This window comes from Manacus candei, unplaced genomic scaffold (assembly GCF_025592945.1).
Source record: "Manacus candei isolate 608988 ecotype Guabito, Panama unplaced genomic scaffold, ASM2559294v1 h1tg000002l, whole genome shotgun sequence".
Classification (NCBI taxonomy): Eukaryota; Metazoa; Chordata; class Aves; order Passeriformes; family Pipridae; genus Manacus; species Manacus candei.
Window position 1 is genome coordinate 519,323 of NW_026138050.1, and position 16,872 is coordinate 536,194.

The 16,872-nt window shown below is 51.3% G+C and overlaps 1 protein-coding gene across 17 annotated transcripts in view; it reads right to left on the reverse strand.

Annotated features, from left to right (window-relative positions):
- The window catches only part of USP31 (ubiquitin specific peptidase 31), a 30,667-nt gene extending 13,795 nt beyond the window's left edge, over positions 1-16,872 (reverse strand). For all 17 annotated transcript variants that reach the window (XR_007904205.1, XR_007904252.1, XR_007904177.1 and 14 more), the window contains exons 1-8: positions 16,138-16,872; positions 5,391-5,528; positions 4,831-4,919; positions 3,713-3,805; positions 2,595-2,730; positions 1,945-2,089; positions 990-1,173; positions 159-270 (exon numbers count right to left, since the gene is read on the reverse strand). Coding sequence is in view for 3 of the 17 variants with exons in the window: in XM_051785590.1 (XP_051641550.1) it covers positions 159-270; positions 990-1,173; positions 1,945-2,089; positions 2,595-2,730; positions 3,713-3,805; positions 4,831-4,919; positions 5,391-5,528; positions 16,138-16,719 (1,479 nt within the window). In the remaining 14 variants the exon portion in view is untranslated. The remainder of the gene's footprint in view (positions 1-158; positions 271-989; positions 1,174-1,944; positions 2,090-2,594; positions 2,731-3,712; positions 3,806-4,830; positions 4,920-5,390; positions 5,529-16,137) is intronic.

A 16,872-nucleotide genomic window follows, 5' to 3' on the forward strand; every position in this document is an offset into this window, starting at 1 on the left:
GCACTGGCTGACCCTAGAACATGTGTTTGACATGAAAAAGCAAAAGTACAAGGTATAAATATCCCTATGCCAAGGAGCTGACAGTGGGTGAGGGGCAGCAATGGAGGCTGCACACCCAACAGCTCCTCTGCGGTGACCACAGAGGACATTTGCCTCACCTGCAAGCAGGCTGCAGGCCGCAGGAAATACTGCATCTTCTCCAGAATTTCTTTCTGCAGAATATCCCAAGCAATTGTTTTTTCCAAATGCAACACAAAGGGCAAGCCAAACCTATGGGAAGAAGCAGCATTTGAGGGAGCAATTAAAAGATTATCCTGTTCAGCAATCAGATCCCCAAACTCTGCCAATGCCACTCTCCCCCTCCCCTCGTCTCAGCACCTATGGAGCTCAGCACAGCTCCCCGAACAGGGCATTTAGAAATTTGTCTCCAGAGGAGAGGGGCTTATCTTTGAGGCAATGTAGTTAGGGCTGCCCCCACAGAGGGCCCTTCAGAGGGGCTGCAGCCCCACTCTGTGCCCCAGCGGCTGCTTCAGGCTGCAGAGCTTTGTGACCTGCCTCGGAGAGCTTCCTGTGAAGCTTCAGTGGCAGAGGCAGTTCCCAGGCTGCAGATGATACAAATGCCTTTGCCATGGCTGTTCTCACTTCACCCCATCCCTATTTTGACTCCAGTTTAAAATTGCCACCCATCACAGGGTTTGGTCAGATGTGCTGCTCTCAAGCCAGGCAGCTCTACAGAGGGTGGTGTGTCCTCCCAGCCAGGCTGCATTTGCCACTTTCCACTAACACTGCACTATTTGAAGTTCACCAAAATTAGAAATATTTTGCTCCATCCATTAATGCTTTTTGATCAGCATGTTCTTTAGCACCTGATGTGAGCTGGGATGCAAGCTGCTGCTCCTTCACTTGCTGTCTGCACTATAGGAGAGTAAAACCCAGGCCAATTTAAGAAGCAGCCAGAAGAGTAACTCCAAACATCTGCTGCCAGTCACCTTTTGCTCTGCTGTCCAGTGCACGCTCTGTTACACACCAGCAAAACAATCTTGTCATTTGCTGCTGGTTTAGTAGAGGACTGTTCCAGTTTTCCAGACTTCACCATTCCTTGAGAGTAAGCTATTGTTCGGGAGTGCTCAGTGCCACATTTCAAGTTATTCAGGTTATTGTTCACATGTATTCCTGAAAAATTAGGAGAAAGGAAATGTTTTATTATGTCATTTGCCTTTAGTGCCCTGATGCCGCCCTCAAGAAACCTCCCTTAGAGTGCAGAGGAGCAGAGAATCAGAAGCATTTTCATCACTTGTATGAAGGCTTCAAAAGAGCGATTACCTTTCACAGTAACTATTTCTTTACAGAAGGACATTATATGCAAACGCTCCCTTACCTGATTTTTCACAGCAGTTCGTACAACCACTCACAGCTTTTACTGCCTGCAAGAAAAACTAAAGCGCCAGGAATCCAACTTGTTACTTGTTACTTTCAAGAATAAAATTTGCCTTTGATTATGCTCCATCTCCCAGGATGTCACGATTCCCTTTCACTGAGGGGAGATGCAGAGAGGCCAAGGGGTTTGAGCTTGGAAAGAGAAAGTATTTGTTCATTCCTGAGACTGTTTATTCATCACTGGAAATCTGATTTTAAGTAACACAATTTCAGTGGCTTCATCTGGTCCCTAGAAGGTCTTTAAATTAAGCCTGACAAGAATTTTCACATTAAGCCAGTCTAGCCTGCAGCATCAGCCCTGAGAAGAGGCAGAAAGGAGTGTACAGCACTGCTTGATAACCTCCCAGTTGACAACACTATTAAATCTTCTGGAACGAGCCTGGACAAAGTCAGAGCTGAAATCAATACATCAGAACATCAACAGCTTGTGGGACTCTTATTCTCTTCCCACACAAGCCTCCTTCATTAGTCACCTGAGGTGGGCATTAAGCGGAGTTATCGACTCACCTCTCTGACTGAGGATGCCCTCGGGCCTGAAGATCTCTGGGGTCTCAAAGGCAAAAATGCAGTCGCTCTCATGGATGGTGTCCAGGTCGTCGGTGTCGCAGAAGGAGCGATGGAACCCGTCGTAGTACATCTCCGTCAGCACGATCTGCAGGCAGCAGAGGCCAACCAGAACCCATCAAATCACCCGCGCCTGCTCCAGCTGAGCCACCCCATCTCTCAGCTGGGATTTTCCTGCTAAGGGATGGCATTCCTCAAAACATCCTGGCACTACCCAGCTGCAGGGAACAGGGAAAAGGACAGCCATAAAAGAGAAGATGGGGGAAAGGCAACACATGGGGAAGTTTTGGTGGGATCCAACAGCTTTCCTGAAGCTCCTCCTACAGGGGAACTCCTCGCCCAATGGTTCCCTCACTACCAGCATGCACAGATCACCAGGGGGTCAGGCAGGTCTGCACACTCCACTGAGGGCTATTCCAATATCACTGGGTTTCAAGCAGCCAACACACAGGGAAAAGCATGATCCAGATTTTCCACTCCCCTGCTTCCCACATTCAACCACAGGCAGCAAATTTCAATTCCTATATATGTGACAAGGGACAAAAGCCCCCTCACTCCCTCCCACTGCAGGGATGAGCAGCCCAGCCCATTACCTGCTCCGTGGGTATCTTGGTTTCCGAGGAGACAGCCTCCCTCAGCCTGGCCACCGTCCCAGAGATGGGCACAGCCACCCCAATGCGCATGCAGTGCGAGCACTTGCCCTGGTACACCACAGTGACGAAGAGCGGCCTGCGGAGAGCACAGGAGCACTGCTGGGGCTGGGCACCTCCAACCTGGGCACAGCCAGGCTGCCCGCCAGGTTCAGGGCCCTCCTGGCTGTCTGGATCCACCTCCCACTGCAGTTGTGTTCAGCCACAGCCAGACAAGAGTGTTTGATGTACAAACTCCTTTCTTACTACATGGCCTGGTGTTACTCACTCCCACAAGAGGAACACCTCAAACAAAGCCCCACAAAGTTAAAACCAAAACTGTCTATGACAAAGCAATCAGTTTTCTGGCAAGGATCCAGCTTGGGACAGTTTGAGGCAGCACCTTAAGGCACTTAGCTGCTGCTGTGAACAGGCTGCCTCCCAGCCCTCAATCCTGCCTCCAACAGCAGCCAGCAGCACTATCTGGGGAGACAAAAGGGGAGACACCTTCCCTGGAGAGCCCACTCAGCCTCCACCCGGTGGTGAAGCAGGGATTTCCAAGGCAAATGCGGCAGAGCAATGTTTAATCTGTCCTGTCAGCGCTCTGTTCCATTGCTTCTGGAAGCAACACAAGTTTTCTACATCCAAAACACCAGGTGAAGGAGTTTGTTTATAGAACGGGTAGTTTTTCTGTGCATCTCTTTATCTTCATTCTGAACTTTTTATGTGGATTTTTTTCCCCTCCCTGGAGCATTTTTCTTTATTTACAACAGCTGTCTTTCAAAAAAGCAAAACATTTTTCAGGAAAGCTTTTAACTTCACTCTTTGAAATTGAAGCAATCAGTGAGACTGAAAAAAACCCCAAAAAGTCTTTCATCCTTTTCCCCTTTCTGAAACCTGCAAAAGGCTCAATTTTCCAATTTACCTGCAAAGCAAAAAATTAAAGCCCCATATCTTCCCATCTATCTTACTTAGAGATCTACCAGAGCGATTTTGCTGACATCTCTCTTCCTGCTGTAGCAAATTAAACAACATTACATGCATGAGAAACAGCCAACGTTAAGTTCAGGATGGTTCCGTACCGTGTGTGGGGCAGAGGGATCGGCAGCGAGATGCAGAGGAAAGGGTCAAAGGTGTTGCTTTGCTTCTGGCAATGAGGGCACGTCAGGGAGGACCTGGGACAAACATGGATAACAGGGCAGAGTTACACCTCACTTCATCAGGAATGTATAAACCATGAAATCCCAAACAACAGCCTTCACACATCAATCTGGCTGTCCTTTCTACTAATTTCTAAACCCTTTTAAAGTAATTAGTCTCAAATATTCATTATAGGGCATGCCAGGAAAAGATTTCACTCCAGTCCCTGAATGTGGTTTTTAATAAACATCACTGCAAAACTAATAATTCAACAGTAGCTCTAATGTGGATGGCCTGGAAGGTTTTGTCTTTGGAGAGAGGTGAAGTGATGGGACAGGGATGGTGACAGTCAGCACTGAGGTGCACACAGCTCTTACTCAGAGGGGAAAAACTCCAGACAAGAATTCTCTTGCACTCAGAATTAACCTGCATCTTACACTGGCTTTGTGTCTTCGACCAGGCTTAAGGTTTCTCCTTTGCAAAGGAAAACTTGGCAAATACTGGGGAGAAAACCCAGCAATTGCAATTCTTACAGTAGCACAGATGCAAGCCATCCAGGAACACTGGCAATTCAGCTGTTCTCTTCTATTGGCTCTGAAATTAGAAAGCTCACTTCCCAGAAAGTAGAGAAACTCATGAGAGAACCCCAAAGGGACAGTGACAGCTTCAGCTCAGAATTCCCAAGTGCCAGATAACAGGCACTCTGCACACACCAGGGATCTGCAACTCCCAGGCACCTCCAGACCCTACTGTGGGCTCCTCCCTCTGATAGCCAGGATGAGCCTCACAGCATTGGACTCTCCTGAGGCTTCACTCCACTGAGTACTGACTGGCTCTCCGGATGCACTGGGGCAGGTGTAGTGGTACATACTGCAGATTTATACAGAATATATTAAATCTGAAGTAATGAAATTCTCTCTCTCCTCTGGAGCAACACCTTAGTTCAGAGTCCCTTCACAGGAATTCAGAAACAGTTGTACTGGGAGTTAGTGTCAGTTTAGAATTATACTGGGGTCACCAGTACAAGCAATTTTGCCTCTACATTTACAAAATACCATACCTGTACTGGGCTTGAAAGAGTTCCTGCACAAAAGTGCTACTGATGGGAAAGGCTGGGCCCTCAAGCAGCACATCATCCTCCAGCGGCGGCTGAAAGAGAGGAACAAACTCTTGAGGTACACCCAGGTAGGGGGGGTACCAAGCAGGTGCTTCAGGACTCCAGTCAAATTTGTGCCCTCCTTGCCCAAAACCACCCTAAAAATGTCACAAGATTTTTAACTACCAAGTGTGCTCTCCTCCAAGGGGAGGGCATGCAGGAAGGTGAGGCAGGCAGGGCAGCCCAAGGTGCTCACACCTGATGAGGCCCGGCAGCCCCCTGGTAACACCTCCCAGCTCTTGCAAAGCCTCTGGCCGCTCACACATGTCAGGGAACACTCACCAGGAATTAGGGGACAGCTGGTTATATTCCCAGGGCAGAAACAAACAGTATTTTAACCCAAGCTTTTGTTCCATCTGAGCTATTGGAGTTGAGAGGCCAAAGGGGAGAACCACTTTAAAAGGAAAGCCTGTGTGCAAAGTTAGAGCTGCTCTCCCATGTTGGCTCCCAGCAGAATCCCTTACCTTGAGTGGGGGCACGCTGCTGGAATTCACCACATTGTTCAGATCCTCGTGGACTCTGTCGAGGAGCCAAAGGAGGAACTCCTGGGCATCGTGCTGGGCGTTCCCACGGTACTGCATCGCATTCTTGGACACGATGTTCTGCAGGCAGAAGGGACAGTGGTGCCAGGACAGCACCAGCATTGGGCCCTGTCTGCGCCAACACAGAGCCGAGGCCAATTCCATCACCCCTACCCCTGCAACACAGGGTCTGACACTGCTCCCCTCCTGTAATCTTGTTTGCTCAAGATGCATCAAAACAGCAATTTAATCTTCTCGTGCCCACTCACCCTGCCTCGCTCATTGCAGCTTTGGTGAAGTCACAGATTTCCCAAAACCTTGATGCAGATGCTCTGTGTTAATCTAGGTCTACAATTCCTGGACTCAGTCAGGATCAGGACATCTAAACCACAAATGCCTCTACATCTGATCATCATCATGCAAAATTATTCCACATCAGCACCATCTCAAGCACTGGAACAGTACAGTCACCATGGAATTTTCTCCACTGCATATCAAGGATCCACTATGCACAACTTGCTCATCCTAAATACCATCTTCTATGGCCATCCCAGCCAGCCAGGTGCAGCTTTCCCTGCACACAAGGAACCAAGGTGTCCCAGAATGACCAACACTGGAGCAGCACAGCACAGGACAGGTGCTGCTGGACGAGTGAACTCCAAACCAGGGGGACTCAGCCACAGGTGCAATAGGCTGGCACTGCTGGGCATACACACTGAGAGCCCAGGGAACCATCTAATTTACTCTTGAATTTCCAGAAACACCATCTCAGAAGGACACTAACACACCCAAGGGGTTTGTTCAGACCTGGTTTTTTTTTGGACACAAATGGGAAGGGCTTGAAGCTCAGCAGCAGCCAAAATCTGCTCTTTGTAGATTTGTCCTTGTCCTGCAGCTGTGGAGACACCTTTTATAATGCTGAAGTTTGCTCTGACACCTCCAGTTGAGCCACACGTGCCCCTTCCTCAGGGCATCTCCTACTACTCGAAAAGCCTCCGGGAACCCACACAGGATTTAGTAGGGAAAGCTATTCCCCAACGTCAGGAACACTTTCTCTGCTCCAGTTCTCTGATCCCACTTTTACCTCCACAATGCATCCCAAATGGCCAGCCAGCTCTTCTCACTGCACACTGGGGAACATGGCACAGGCTTTGGAGAATGGGAGCCAGGCACTAGCACCTGCATTCAGCTGGAATTGCCTCTGGGGCAGCATCCGGGGGGTAGCTGACCCCAGCAGCTGAGCCAGGGTTCCTCCCTGAGCAGCAATCACTGCTGCCACAGAAAAGCCAGCCCATTCTGCTGCTCCAAGGAGGCACCAGCTACAGCCAGGAGAGCCAGCCTGCTCCTCCCAAAACACCTGGGCATGGGGCAGCCACCCACACACGCCCACTCCAGCAACTGTCCCCGAAGTCACCACCAGGCTTCTCTGCAAGAACAAGGCTCAAAGCAAAGCTCACATCAGTCACACAGCTCCTCCCCAGTCCCCCTGTGCTGCGAGCTCCCAGGAGGAGAATCCTGCCTGGGATGTGCCCCAGCAGCACTGCGGCACCTTCACCCATCGGCACACCCGCGGAGAGACAAAGCACTCCCACGGGACTCAGACTTACTGAGCAGGGTTCCCAACAGGGACAGGGGCACCAGCAGAGGCCAGACAGAACCTGCAGTACAGCAACAGGCAGGAAGGCTGTGGAGCCAAGAGCCTGGCAGGCTGCACACACATCCCGTACCAGAGCTCTTCCGCTCCTCTAATCAGACTGCAACAGATTTGAGAAATGAGGTTGGGCTGCTCGCTTTATCCCTCTGAAAATGGGGTCACTGGGGGGTGGGTAGTGGTGATGAGAGACAGGAAAGGACTGATAAACATATACTCTCTATCCTCTATAATCTGTCCACCTGTCTCAAGGCAACAAAATAATGGAAAACAGAAATAATCTGCTCTCATTTATTATCATTACATATGTGCAGCCCTTCCGACAGCAGATTTACTGTCCTTGCCTGTGCAGGGACCAGCACCCTCCCACGTAAAATATGTGCACACAGCTTGAACTAAGGGAGTGGTCCCCAGCCAATGCTCACCTCAGTGCCACACAGGTGTGGGCTCCAGCACTCCTGCTCAGTGCTCAGCATAACCTGGGCTTGGGATGCTGCTGTAAACCAGTCTACAGGGGAGAGAAATCTGAGCTAGCCTGTAGGCACTCAAAGATTAATGGAGACCAAACAGCCTTCTCTGCTCCTAGTTCCCAAGCAAGATCCACTGGTAGAAATAAAGCAAAAAAATATGATCCAAAAAATGGATCCAAAAAAGCCTCTTCAGGTAGCAGCCTGATACCTCTTGCCCTCCTTCAGCAGAAAGCTTTGCTGAATGCACCCAGATGATGGTGCAGGGAAGAATTTAAGACATACATGTGGAGACTTCCTTTGCAAAAATTATCTTTGTTCAAAAAAACTACACTGAAAATTAAATTTAGCCCTTAAATTACTCTGTCAAGTTCCAAACTGAAAATTAATCACTGAAGTGTGAAGCAGAGATTTCAGTTCAGTCTTAAGTGGTTATCTCACTATGTCTCTCCAGAACTGCTACCCATGCTCCCACAGTAACACACCTGAGTTTTACCAGCTGTACACGTCCTTCCCATCCCCTGTGCCCAGCTCAGCATTTCGAGGGAATGACGTTCCGCAGGCCCACTGAGGAAGGAGGGCTCCAACAGCAGTGCAGACCACAGCAAAGCCAAGCTCACTCTTCTCAGTGAGTTGACCAGAGAGCCAAGGGAAAGAGCTGCTGAACCCCACACCATGCCCCCAGCAGTGTGGTCCCAACGCACCAAGACACGACAGGGTGTGATGTGACCAGGCAGCACTGACACCCTCACGCTGGCCAGAACCAGGAGCCTTATCCAGTGCCATTTGTCCCAGTGAGCTTCAGCCAACAGGCACTGTCACTGCAGCTCAAGTCCCCATCTACACAGAACTGAAGATAAAAGGGCCTTTGGCATTGCTGGGAGGAAATGAATCTGGTATTTCAAGTGAAAAGGGGTGTGTGGGGGGTTTCTGTACAAAAGCATAATAAGTAAGGACCTTGTGAATTCAGGCTAGTATTTATCATCACCTCTCTCCCAGTGGCACCAGCACATCACTCCAGTCCAGACCCTCCCTGGTTGTTCCTGTTGTGTGTCTCTGGTGATGCACTGTCCCACAGAGAGCTGCCACTCCACACCATCCCCGAGCACAGCAGCCACGTGCCTTGCTCTCTATCTGTGTCACTGCTCATCTCGGACGCAGCTCTGTGATAACTGCTCAGGTTTCCTTGACACTCTCACTGCCTGAGTGGACTAAGGATAAAGAGCTGCCTGTGGAGACATCACAAGATGCTGGAAGTGATTCAGGAAGCACTACAAAGTATCAGATGCAATTTCCTCACAAGAGCCTTTTCTACAAAAACACTTCAGCAACAGCAGCCTGTTCCCAGCGCCACTCACACTTCCTGCCAACACTGCCACACGTGGGTCCCTCACTGCTTAAACCTCCGCGGCTGCTGCCCCGGGAGTGCTGTGCCCTCCTCCCGCCCCACTGCAGGGGGCTGCAGCTGCAGTGCAATGCCAGACACAGGACACACAGTTGGAACAGTCAGTGCTGAGGGACACAATTAAATCCTAGAGAGATAAAGGTGCTGACCCAAATTAACAATTTAACAACTGGAGACAAATACCAGGAACTCCTGAAGCACAGCCCCTCTCACCTGATGGGTCAGCACCAAACACTGTCCCACATGCCTCCCTGTACCCAGCCAGCCCCCTCACAGTGGGCAGTGGGCACGAGAGCATTGGGGGGTCCCCAAGGCCCTGGGCAATAGACAGGGGTTGCACAGCAGTTGGGGGTCCATAGGGCCCTGTGCCATAGGTAGGAAACAGCAGCCTCTTGCCAGCCAGACTGGCCATTCCTGAACAACTCTGGGAACATTTGATGGATAAAATAGACAAACAAGCAAGTACCTCATCACTGAGCATTGCCCACCCAGCACCTCTCCATATTTATTTTCCAAGACTGCCCTTCCAGCTTGGCAGCAGGTCCTGCCCTTGCCATAACCCCAAATTTTCCCTCCTCTTTTGCTTATCATGGAAGAGAAGACAACACCTCATTTTGCTGGTCCTGAAGTAACACAACAGCATCTGCAACTGGCTGAAGATACAGAGTTAAGAAGCAAATGCTTTAAAAACACACGAAAAACACCATATATTCCAACCCCTAACACTTCCAGCTCTTCCTCAGTTCAACCCTTACAAGCTTGGCAGGAGGAGGATGGATCCTCCATTCCCCCAGATGTGTAAGGGCCAGCACACAGGCACCCTGAATGAAGTGGCACCATCCCAAGAGCTAAAAGGGGGGAAAAAAATTCAGAATTTCCTATCGATCCCACTCACTGACCTCCCCCTAATGCAGGCACCTTGCAATCAAACCAGTCCCTACCCATCCATAAAGCAGATTTACAAGAAAGACACATTATCATTTTTATCAGCCCACTGCAAATTTAATAATCATTCATCTACTGCTCTAAATAGATGCAATAAATAAATCCAAACAGAGCTGAACTACTGGCCTCTCCTTTGCTGCTATTATTTTCCAGATCACAAAGACAATTAGAGGAAAAATGCCAGTCCACTATTTTTCAGTGCGGCCCTGGTAGGAAGCAGCTGTGGAAGGATTTTACACATGAACGGATGAAGCCAACTCGTTAGAGACCTGACCCAATGACACGTGTGAGCAGGAGAGAAAGGCTATTCTTTATCTCCCATTGAACAGCGAGTTATGCTCAACCACATCATTTTTGTTTTTTAAGCCCACAGCCACACTTCTGTGTTTGGGTAAGTTCTACAGCAGACATCTCATGAAGAGTGTACCTAAATTACTCCCTCTGCTCACACATACAGACAGCACTTTCCCCTCTCTGGAGATGTTCTTTTCTGAGGAGAGCAATACCCAGACAGCAGCAGAGTTTAGGCCTCGGGGCTCACCCCTCCCCAGCACTGAGGATGGGCAGAAGAGACCCCTGTGGGTCTCTTACCACAGCCATCAGACAGGGAAAAGGAAGCTTTAATGACAGCAGGTCTGTCACAGCAGCCAGGGCGGGACAAAACACTTCTCCCTTGCTCCGTGGGCATCCAGAGGTGCCGGGGCTCTGCAGGCAGCACCCCGTGGGACTTGGAGCTCCATGGGCAGCCAGTGTCCCTGCACAGCCAGTGTCCCTGCACAGCCAGGCTCTGCCCACCACAGAGGGGAGGAAGCACAGCCACTCACGGGAACACTTCTGAAAGCAAAGCCAAGAGGAGCAGGGCAAGGAGTAGCACACCAGCACCAGAGGGATTCTCCACCGCGTTTAACAAGCCTGGACAGCAAGCATCAGCCCACCGGTCCCTGCCTGACATCAATCTCCTGCCAGCAGCTACTCTCACCCTTCCAGGCTGAAGACTCACTTAATCCTCATTATCCACCTTCCTTCAACACAGAGTGAAGTTTGTCCAGACGATGCTATCAGGGGCTGTCGTGTGTGCACATGGACACAGAGGTGGGCTGTGGGTGCTGCATTCCCAAACAGGCATGCTCCTTCCCAGGCCCTTTGCAGGAGTGCAGCTCTTGCCTGCCAGAAGGCACCACCACGAGTCGGTGCTGCTGCTGGGAGAATTCATCCTTATAAGGAGCAGAAATCCCATTTTGTTCAACAACAAGACCTTGTTTCCCTGCTACACTAGCAGAGCAATCGGTGGGATTCAAAGGAATGAGGCACTGAGGAGCGGTGGAACGACACAAGTATGAAGCAGTTCAGGAAAGAAGAGTCAGTATATACTGGTGTAGAGGATGGACACGGGGGTTGGGTTCAGCAGCCTGAGGAGCTCATGCTCCAGCTGCACACCTGCACCTCTCCCACTCTCTCCAGGCTCAGCTTCAGGTCCCAAGTTGGACACAGACCCTGAGATGGGGGGCATCTGATCACTCCTGCTCTGAGGAGCCTCCCTGTCCACTTTACAACAAACATTCACTTCACTGACACAATCGTATCCAAACGAGTTCATTAAGCAGTGCTTTGCTCAAATGGCAGCAGGAATGGCTTCACCCCAATCAAGTGTGGCCACATACAAAGGCCAGAGTGGAGCAACACAGACCCAGTTAAGCTGCCTGGACTCACTTCCCCTCACCGCTTTCACTGGCTGCCAGGCACAACATGGTTCTCATACTTTCACCATGTGTCATTCTGCACAAGCAGCTGGAAATAAGGACCTGGGAGCTCAGAAGACAGAAAACACATTTTGGCAAGGATGCACAGTTGCCCTTACAGCCCTTCAGAGGGTTCCCAGCCCCCAGGGGCACCTCGCAGCGGGGCCGCAGAGCTGCTCCACACTGGGGTGTCTTCCCTTGCCTCCCCCTTGCCTGTCCCTTCACTCCAGAGGGGAGCACCTACACCACCCTTCTGCTGCCCCCTCCAGCAGAACCCCCTCAGCAAACCACATCCAACCTCCAGACTCCACCACTCAGTCTTGGCTCCCTGGCCTTGTGCTGCACTCACTCAGATCAAAGTTTGAAGCATAACCCTGAAATCTCCAGAAAAGCCTTTGGATTTCACAGATAAGTCAGACTGCTGCCTTAAGGCAACAAGGATCTGCTGCAGTAAACCCTTCCCAGGGGGTTTATGTGTGGTGGAGGGGGAGTAGAAGTATTGTAAGGAAATATACGCCAAGAAATAAGCAAAACAAAACAACCCCCCCCCAGTAATGTACTTGCATCTTATTGATCATTAACATTAAAAAAAGTCTAACACGGCAAGTCTGCCAGAGACCTTTGTGATCCCAGTGAAACACATTCCCATGATGTCAAGAACTCTCACAATAATGATGTAGAAAATCTGTAACTTGCTTTGTTTCAAGGAAAGTGTGTCAACTCCAGATCCCAGAGCAGCTCTAGGACAAGTCTCCCCAGTGTGATACCACCACTGGGAGCACTTGGACTGAACTGGAACAAGCACTTCAAGATTCCATGTTATGTGGCCCCACTCAAAGCCCTTTTAGAGGAACACAGGATACGAAACACCAGGAGTCAAGAGCCGAGGGACCAAGAGGGAAGGGTGAAGGGTCTCACGTTTCTTCTTTCATGTCCCTTTCTTCCATCTCCCTGTGCAGAAGGAGGACAGTCAGCTCTCCACAGAAACATTTTAGGAATAAGCAGTTGACCCTGTCCAGAACAAAATAATTGATCCTGTGCTAGACAGGGAGCAAGACAATTAAATATGATCTGGGATATCCCACTTCACACATCACTGGCCCCGTTAGCAAAGCACTAGGGCTCTGGTGAGCAGAAGGGCTTGAGGCTGACAGCTCTCCATGCAGGACCAAAGGCTCCCCATGCCCACATTCCCCCAGCAGCCCCCACTAAGAATGGCTCTCACTGCATGTGCAAGGGGAGGCAAAGATCTGAGCACATCAACACTTTGCAGGAGTTCCTTCGTAACTCAGAACTTAGTGATCAACTTCCAAAGAAGTGCTCAATGCAGCTGGCACACCGTTTGTCCCAAGTGAGATATTTGCACCGAGTGTGTTCCCAAAACACCTTGAAATGGAAGTTACACACAGCTACTGTGAAATCTCACATCAAACACACGTTTAAAAATAAATAAGGAAGCAGCACTTTTAACCTGGCACAATAATCCCTGCTCTACCAACAAGGATTCATTGTAGGTTCAGATCAAATTCTGATAATTCAACCCAATTGAGTTATGGTGATTGTGCTGTATTTGCTGTACATGCTGCAGGTCACAGTCAAGGCCATCTTTGTCTTGTAGGACAAAAAATGCAAACCCAGCTCTGGCATGCGAAGGGTCTTGTTAAACATTGACATGCTTCAGTGTGCAACTGCCTCAAAGTCTCAAAACAGAAAAAGCCTCATCATCCACAGGAGACCTGAACTCCATGGAAGGCAAAGACAAAGGATTCGCATAATATATAGTTTTTCAAGCCAAATTAGTTCAAATCAAAATCCTTCTCACTGAAGACCCCCACCATCACCTCCAAGTGTTGCAGATCAATTCCCAATACAAAGGGTGCTCTGTCCTCCCTAACACTCCCAGGAACTTTGCAGGGAGGACAGGACAGCTCCCTGGAAAAAAACAAGCCCAAAGCCCTGCTTATACAATAGATGTTTGTTACCATTGTCACATCATCACAAAGGGGAAAGAGGAAGCACAGGCTGCAATATTGGCCCCTGTTATGAAAGCAGCAGCTTTGTTTGGGCAGGAAAACAAAACCCACTGAGCAATCAGAAGAGAAGAATTGTTAAAACAGCAAAGGAACACAGGACCAATAGGAAGGTAATCCACAGCAGAGATAAACCCAGGAACCATCAGCTCTGTCACAGTGCTTCCATTCTGTTTCCCAGGAAGGACTGCCCAGGCTCCCTTCTCCTCCCAGCCCAGGAACTAAACCCTTCTGCTTCCACCTCCCAGCGCACTCCTTCCCAAGCCTTTTCCTACTGCCTCAGCCTTCTACACCTGCTGCTTCCCCAAGCTTCACCCCAGCTCTGCCAGTGCTCCAGACCTCCCCTCAAAGGGCAAAAGCTCTCCCTTATCCTGCGAATATAAGATGAACCATTTTACACAAACTTCTTGTTTCAATTGCATTTTCCTTTTTTTCAGCATGATTCAGGAACCCCTGGCATGGATTATTTCTTGAAGACCAACTTCATAAGTGAGAAAATACTACCAAGAAAAACCAGTTGAGAGTAAAGAGAATCCCAAAACTCACCCCCTAAAAGGCCCCTGTTCACAAGGACTCCAAGATACACTCCCTTGAAAATAATTTCCTCTTTTCCAAGAGAGCAGCTTACAGATACAAGAATGAACAAAACGATAAGTATTATCCTTTATCCTAAAATACATTTAGCCCCTGCAGAGAAGTATTTAGGAATTAGGAAGTGCCTTCACCCAGTTATGTTTGGTGCCAAAAGAGATTAAGAAAGCAAAAAAACTCAGGACATGAATTTCCAAGTATGCTGGCTAAAGAGCTTTTTGGCTATCAAATAAATATTACTGTCAATGGCTATTATTGTTGGAGGGAAAGCCCAGAATGACTCTCCTGAAAACACTTTTCACCCCTAAAAACAATTACAGCAAGGTAGATCAGGAATGTTCCACCCTCTATCCAGAGCAAGCTTGGGGGGATGTTTTCTTTGTTTTACAGAGAAGCAGCAGTTTCCAGAGTGAAAACATCGATCTTTGCCTTTCTCCAACCTAAGCCCATTGCCTACATCTGTAAATGAACTGTGCAAATCTGCTGCTGAGAAAAAGTTTAAGTAAGAACACTGAATTTAATAGCAGGTTCAGGTGACTTAGCTGCCTTCAGAGGTGTTCATTTCCTCTTAGAATTAATTGACCCCTATAAGAAAACAGCACTTGACATAATGACACAGTCCCTCAGCAGGACCTGGGCTGCTGGCACTGTGCAGCACTGAACTGGACTGACTGGGACAAGATCCCCCCAGCAAGAGGCATTTTAAAAGCCCCAGGGTTCTCCTGGCAGACAGAAAATGGATGGGCTCCAGCTCTACCCATGAGCATAACAGCACTCGCTTACCGTCAGTGATGCCTGAAAACAGCAAAGTTCCACCATAAATGCCCGTGGAAAATGGCCTTAATTTAATCTCTGGCCCTGCTGCTCTTCCTCCTGCTGTCACTCACATCCGAGCCCTGCTCCCACAGCCTGCCCAAGCAGCCAAGCCCAGCCTAGAAAGAGGGCTGCTTTCCCTTCTGACTCTGTTCCACTGGCAGAAGAAAATTCTGCTTTCGCCGCCTTTTATTCCTACTATTACTCAGGAGAAATCCACAATTTCTTCTCCTGCCAGAGTGCTTCCGGAGCGGTCGAGGCAAGTGCCCTGTGGTGCTATCACGACCGGACACACCAAGAGGATAGGCTTCCCAAGTGCTCCTCCACAACCTCTGCTGAAAGCACCAGAGCCAGGCACCGTGAGAGAGGGCAGATGGCCTCACTCCAGGGCAAACAGCCAGGCTCCCCAGAGAACACCCTGGCACTGCTATGGGCCCGGGTGGGTGCAGCTGCCTGGAAAGGCACAGGAAAGGCAAAAGGAAGAGGTGCAGCCCATGCATCCATCCAAACAGTCAACAGTGCCAAAAGCCATCGACACCTCAGAGAAGCCTCTGGGACATCCCACCATCCGAGAAGCCTCTGGGACATCCCACCATCCAGGAGCACCGAGGGAGAGCCAACTCCGGGACTCACCGTCTCTACCTGCTGCGCACCCACCTGAACACACAGAGCCCAGCACCGTGTCAATGACACTCTTAGTGTGTTTTCATGCACCTGAGCATCTCCTCTCCAACTCACTCTGCAAGAAAAACCTGGTGCCACCTGTACTGGGTGCCCACAGTAGCACCCGGGGGGGACAGGACGAGAGCAGCTCTCCAGAGCTACTGCACACAGCTGGGGAGGCCAGAGGGTTCTTCCCACCGTGTGGGTGCTCGGCATCAAGGCACCCGTCACAGCTGCGATGCCCCTGCGACAGGGGACACGCTGTGTCGCATTCCGAACTGTTGCGACCCACGCCTGTGACACGTTTACCGGTGTCACCACCAGCCGTGCCACCCCCACCCCGCGGGCCCCGGCGCTCCGGGGCTGTCCCGGCGGCCCCCGCTCACCTTGAAGTCGCGGCTGTGCTGCGGGGTGTACTCGAGAGTCCAGAGCGCCCGCACCAGCTGCGCCAGCTGCTCCGTGACCTCGCCGGGCGCGGGCGGCGGCCCGTCGGCGGGGGGCGGCCCGCCGCGGAACTGCTCCAGCGCCAGGAACTCGGCGAAGAGCTCGGTGTTGCTGAGGCACTGCAGGATGGCGTTCATGAAGCAGGTGTTGCCGTGGTTGCGCAGCCCCGCCACGCCGGGCACGGCCTCGGAGCCGCCGGCGGGGCGCGGCGGAGGCTCGGGGCTGCGCGGCGGGCCCGGCGGGAAGCAGCTGCCCAGGCCGCCCGCCGCCTGCGGCGGGGGCAGGCGCGGGGCGAGCGCGCCGCGGGGCTCGGGCTCGCTGCTGTAGTGCGAGAGCGTGGAGAGGGTCTTCAGCACGCGGCTCATGAACCCGCCGAGCGACCGCCCGGAGGGCGCCGGGGCCGGGGCGGCAGCCGGGGCCGAGCCCGCGCCGCCGCCCGCCGCCCGCCCGCGGAAGAGCCGCTTGCTGAAGGAGCGCTTCTCCTTGGCGCTGCCGGCCGGCCCGGGGCCGCTCACCCGCGACATGGCGGCGCGGCGCAGCGCGCATCCCCGCTCGGCCCTCGGCCCGCTCGGCCCGGAGCTCAGCCCGGCGGCGGCCGCCGCATCCCGCCGGGCCGGGTCGGGCCGCGGCTCCGCCGCCTCACGGCGCCGCCATGCAGCGGGCGGGGCGGGGCGCGG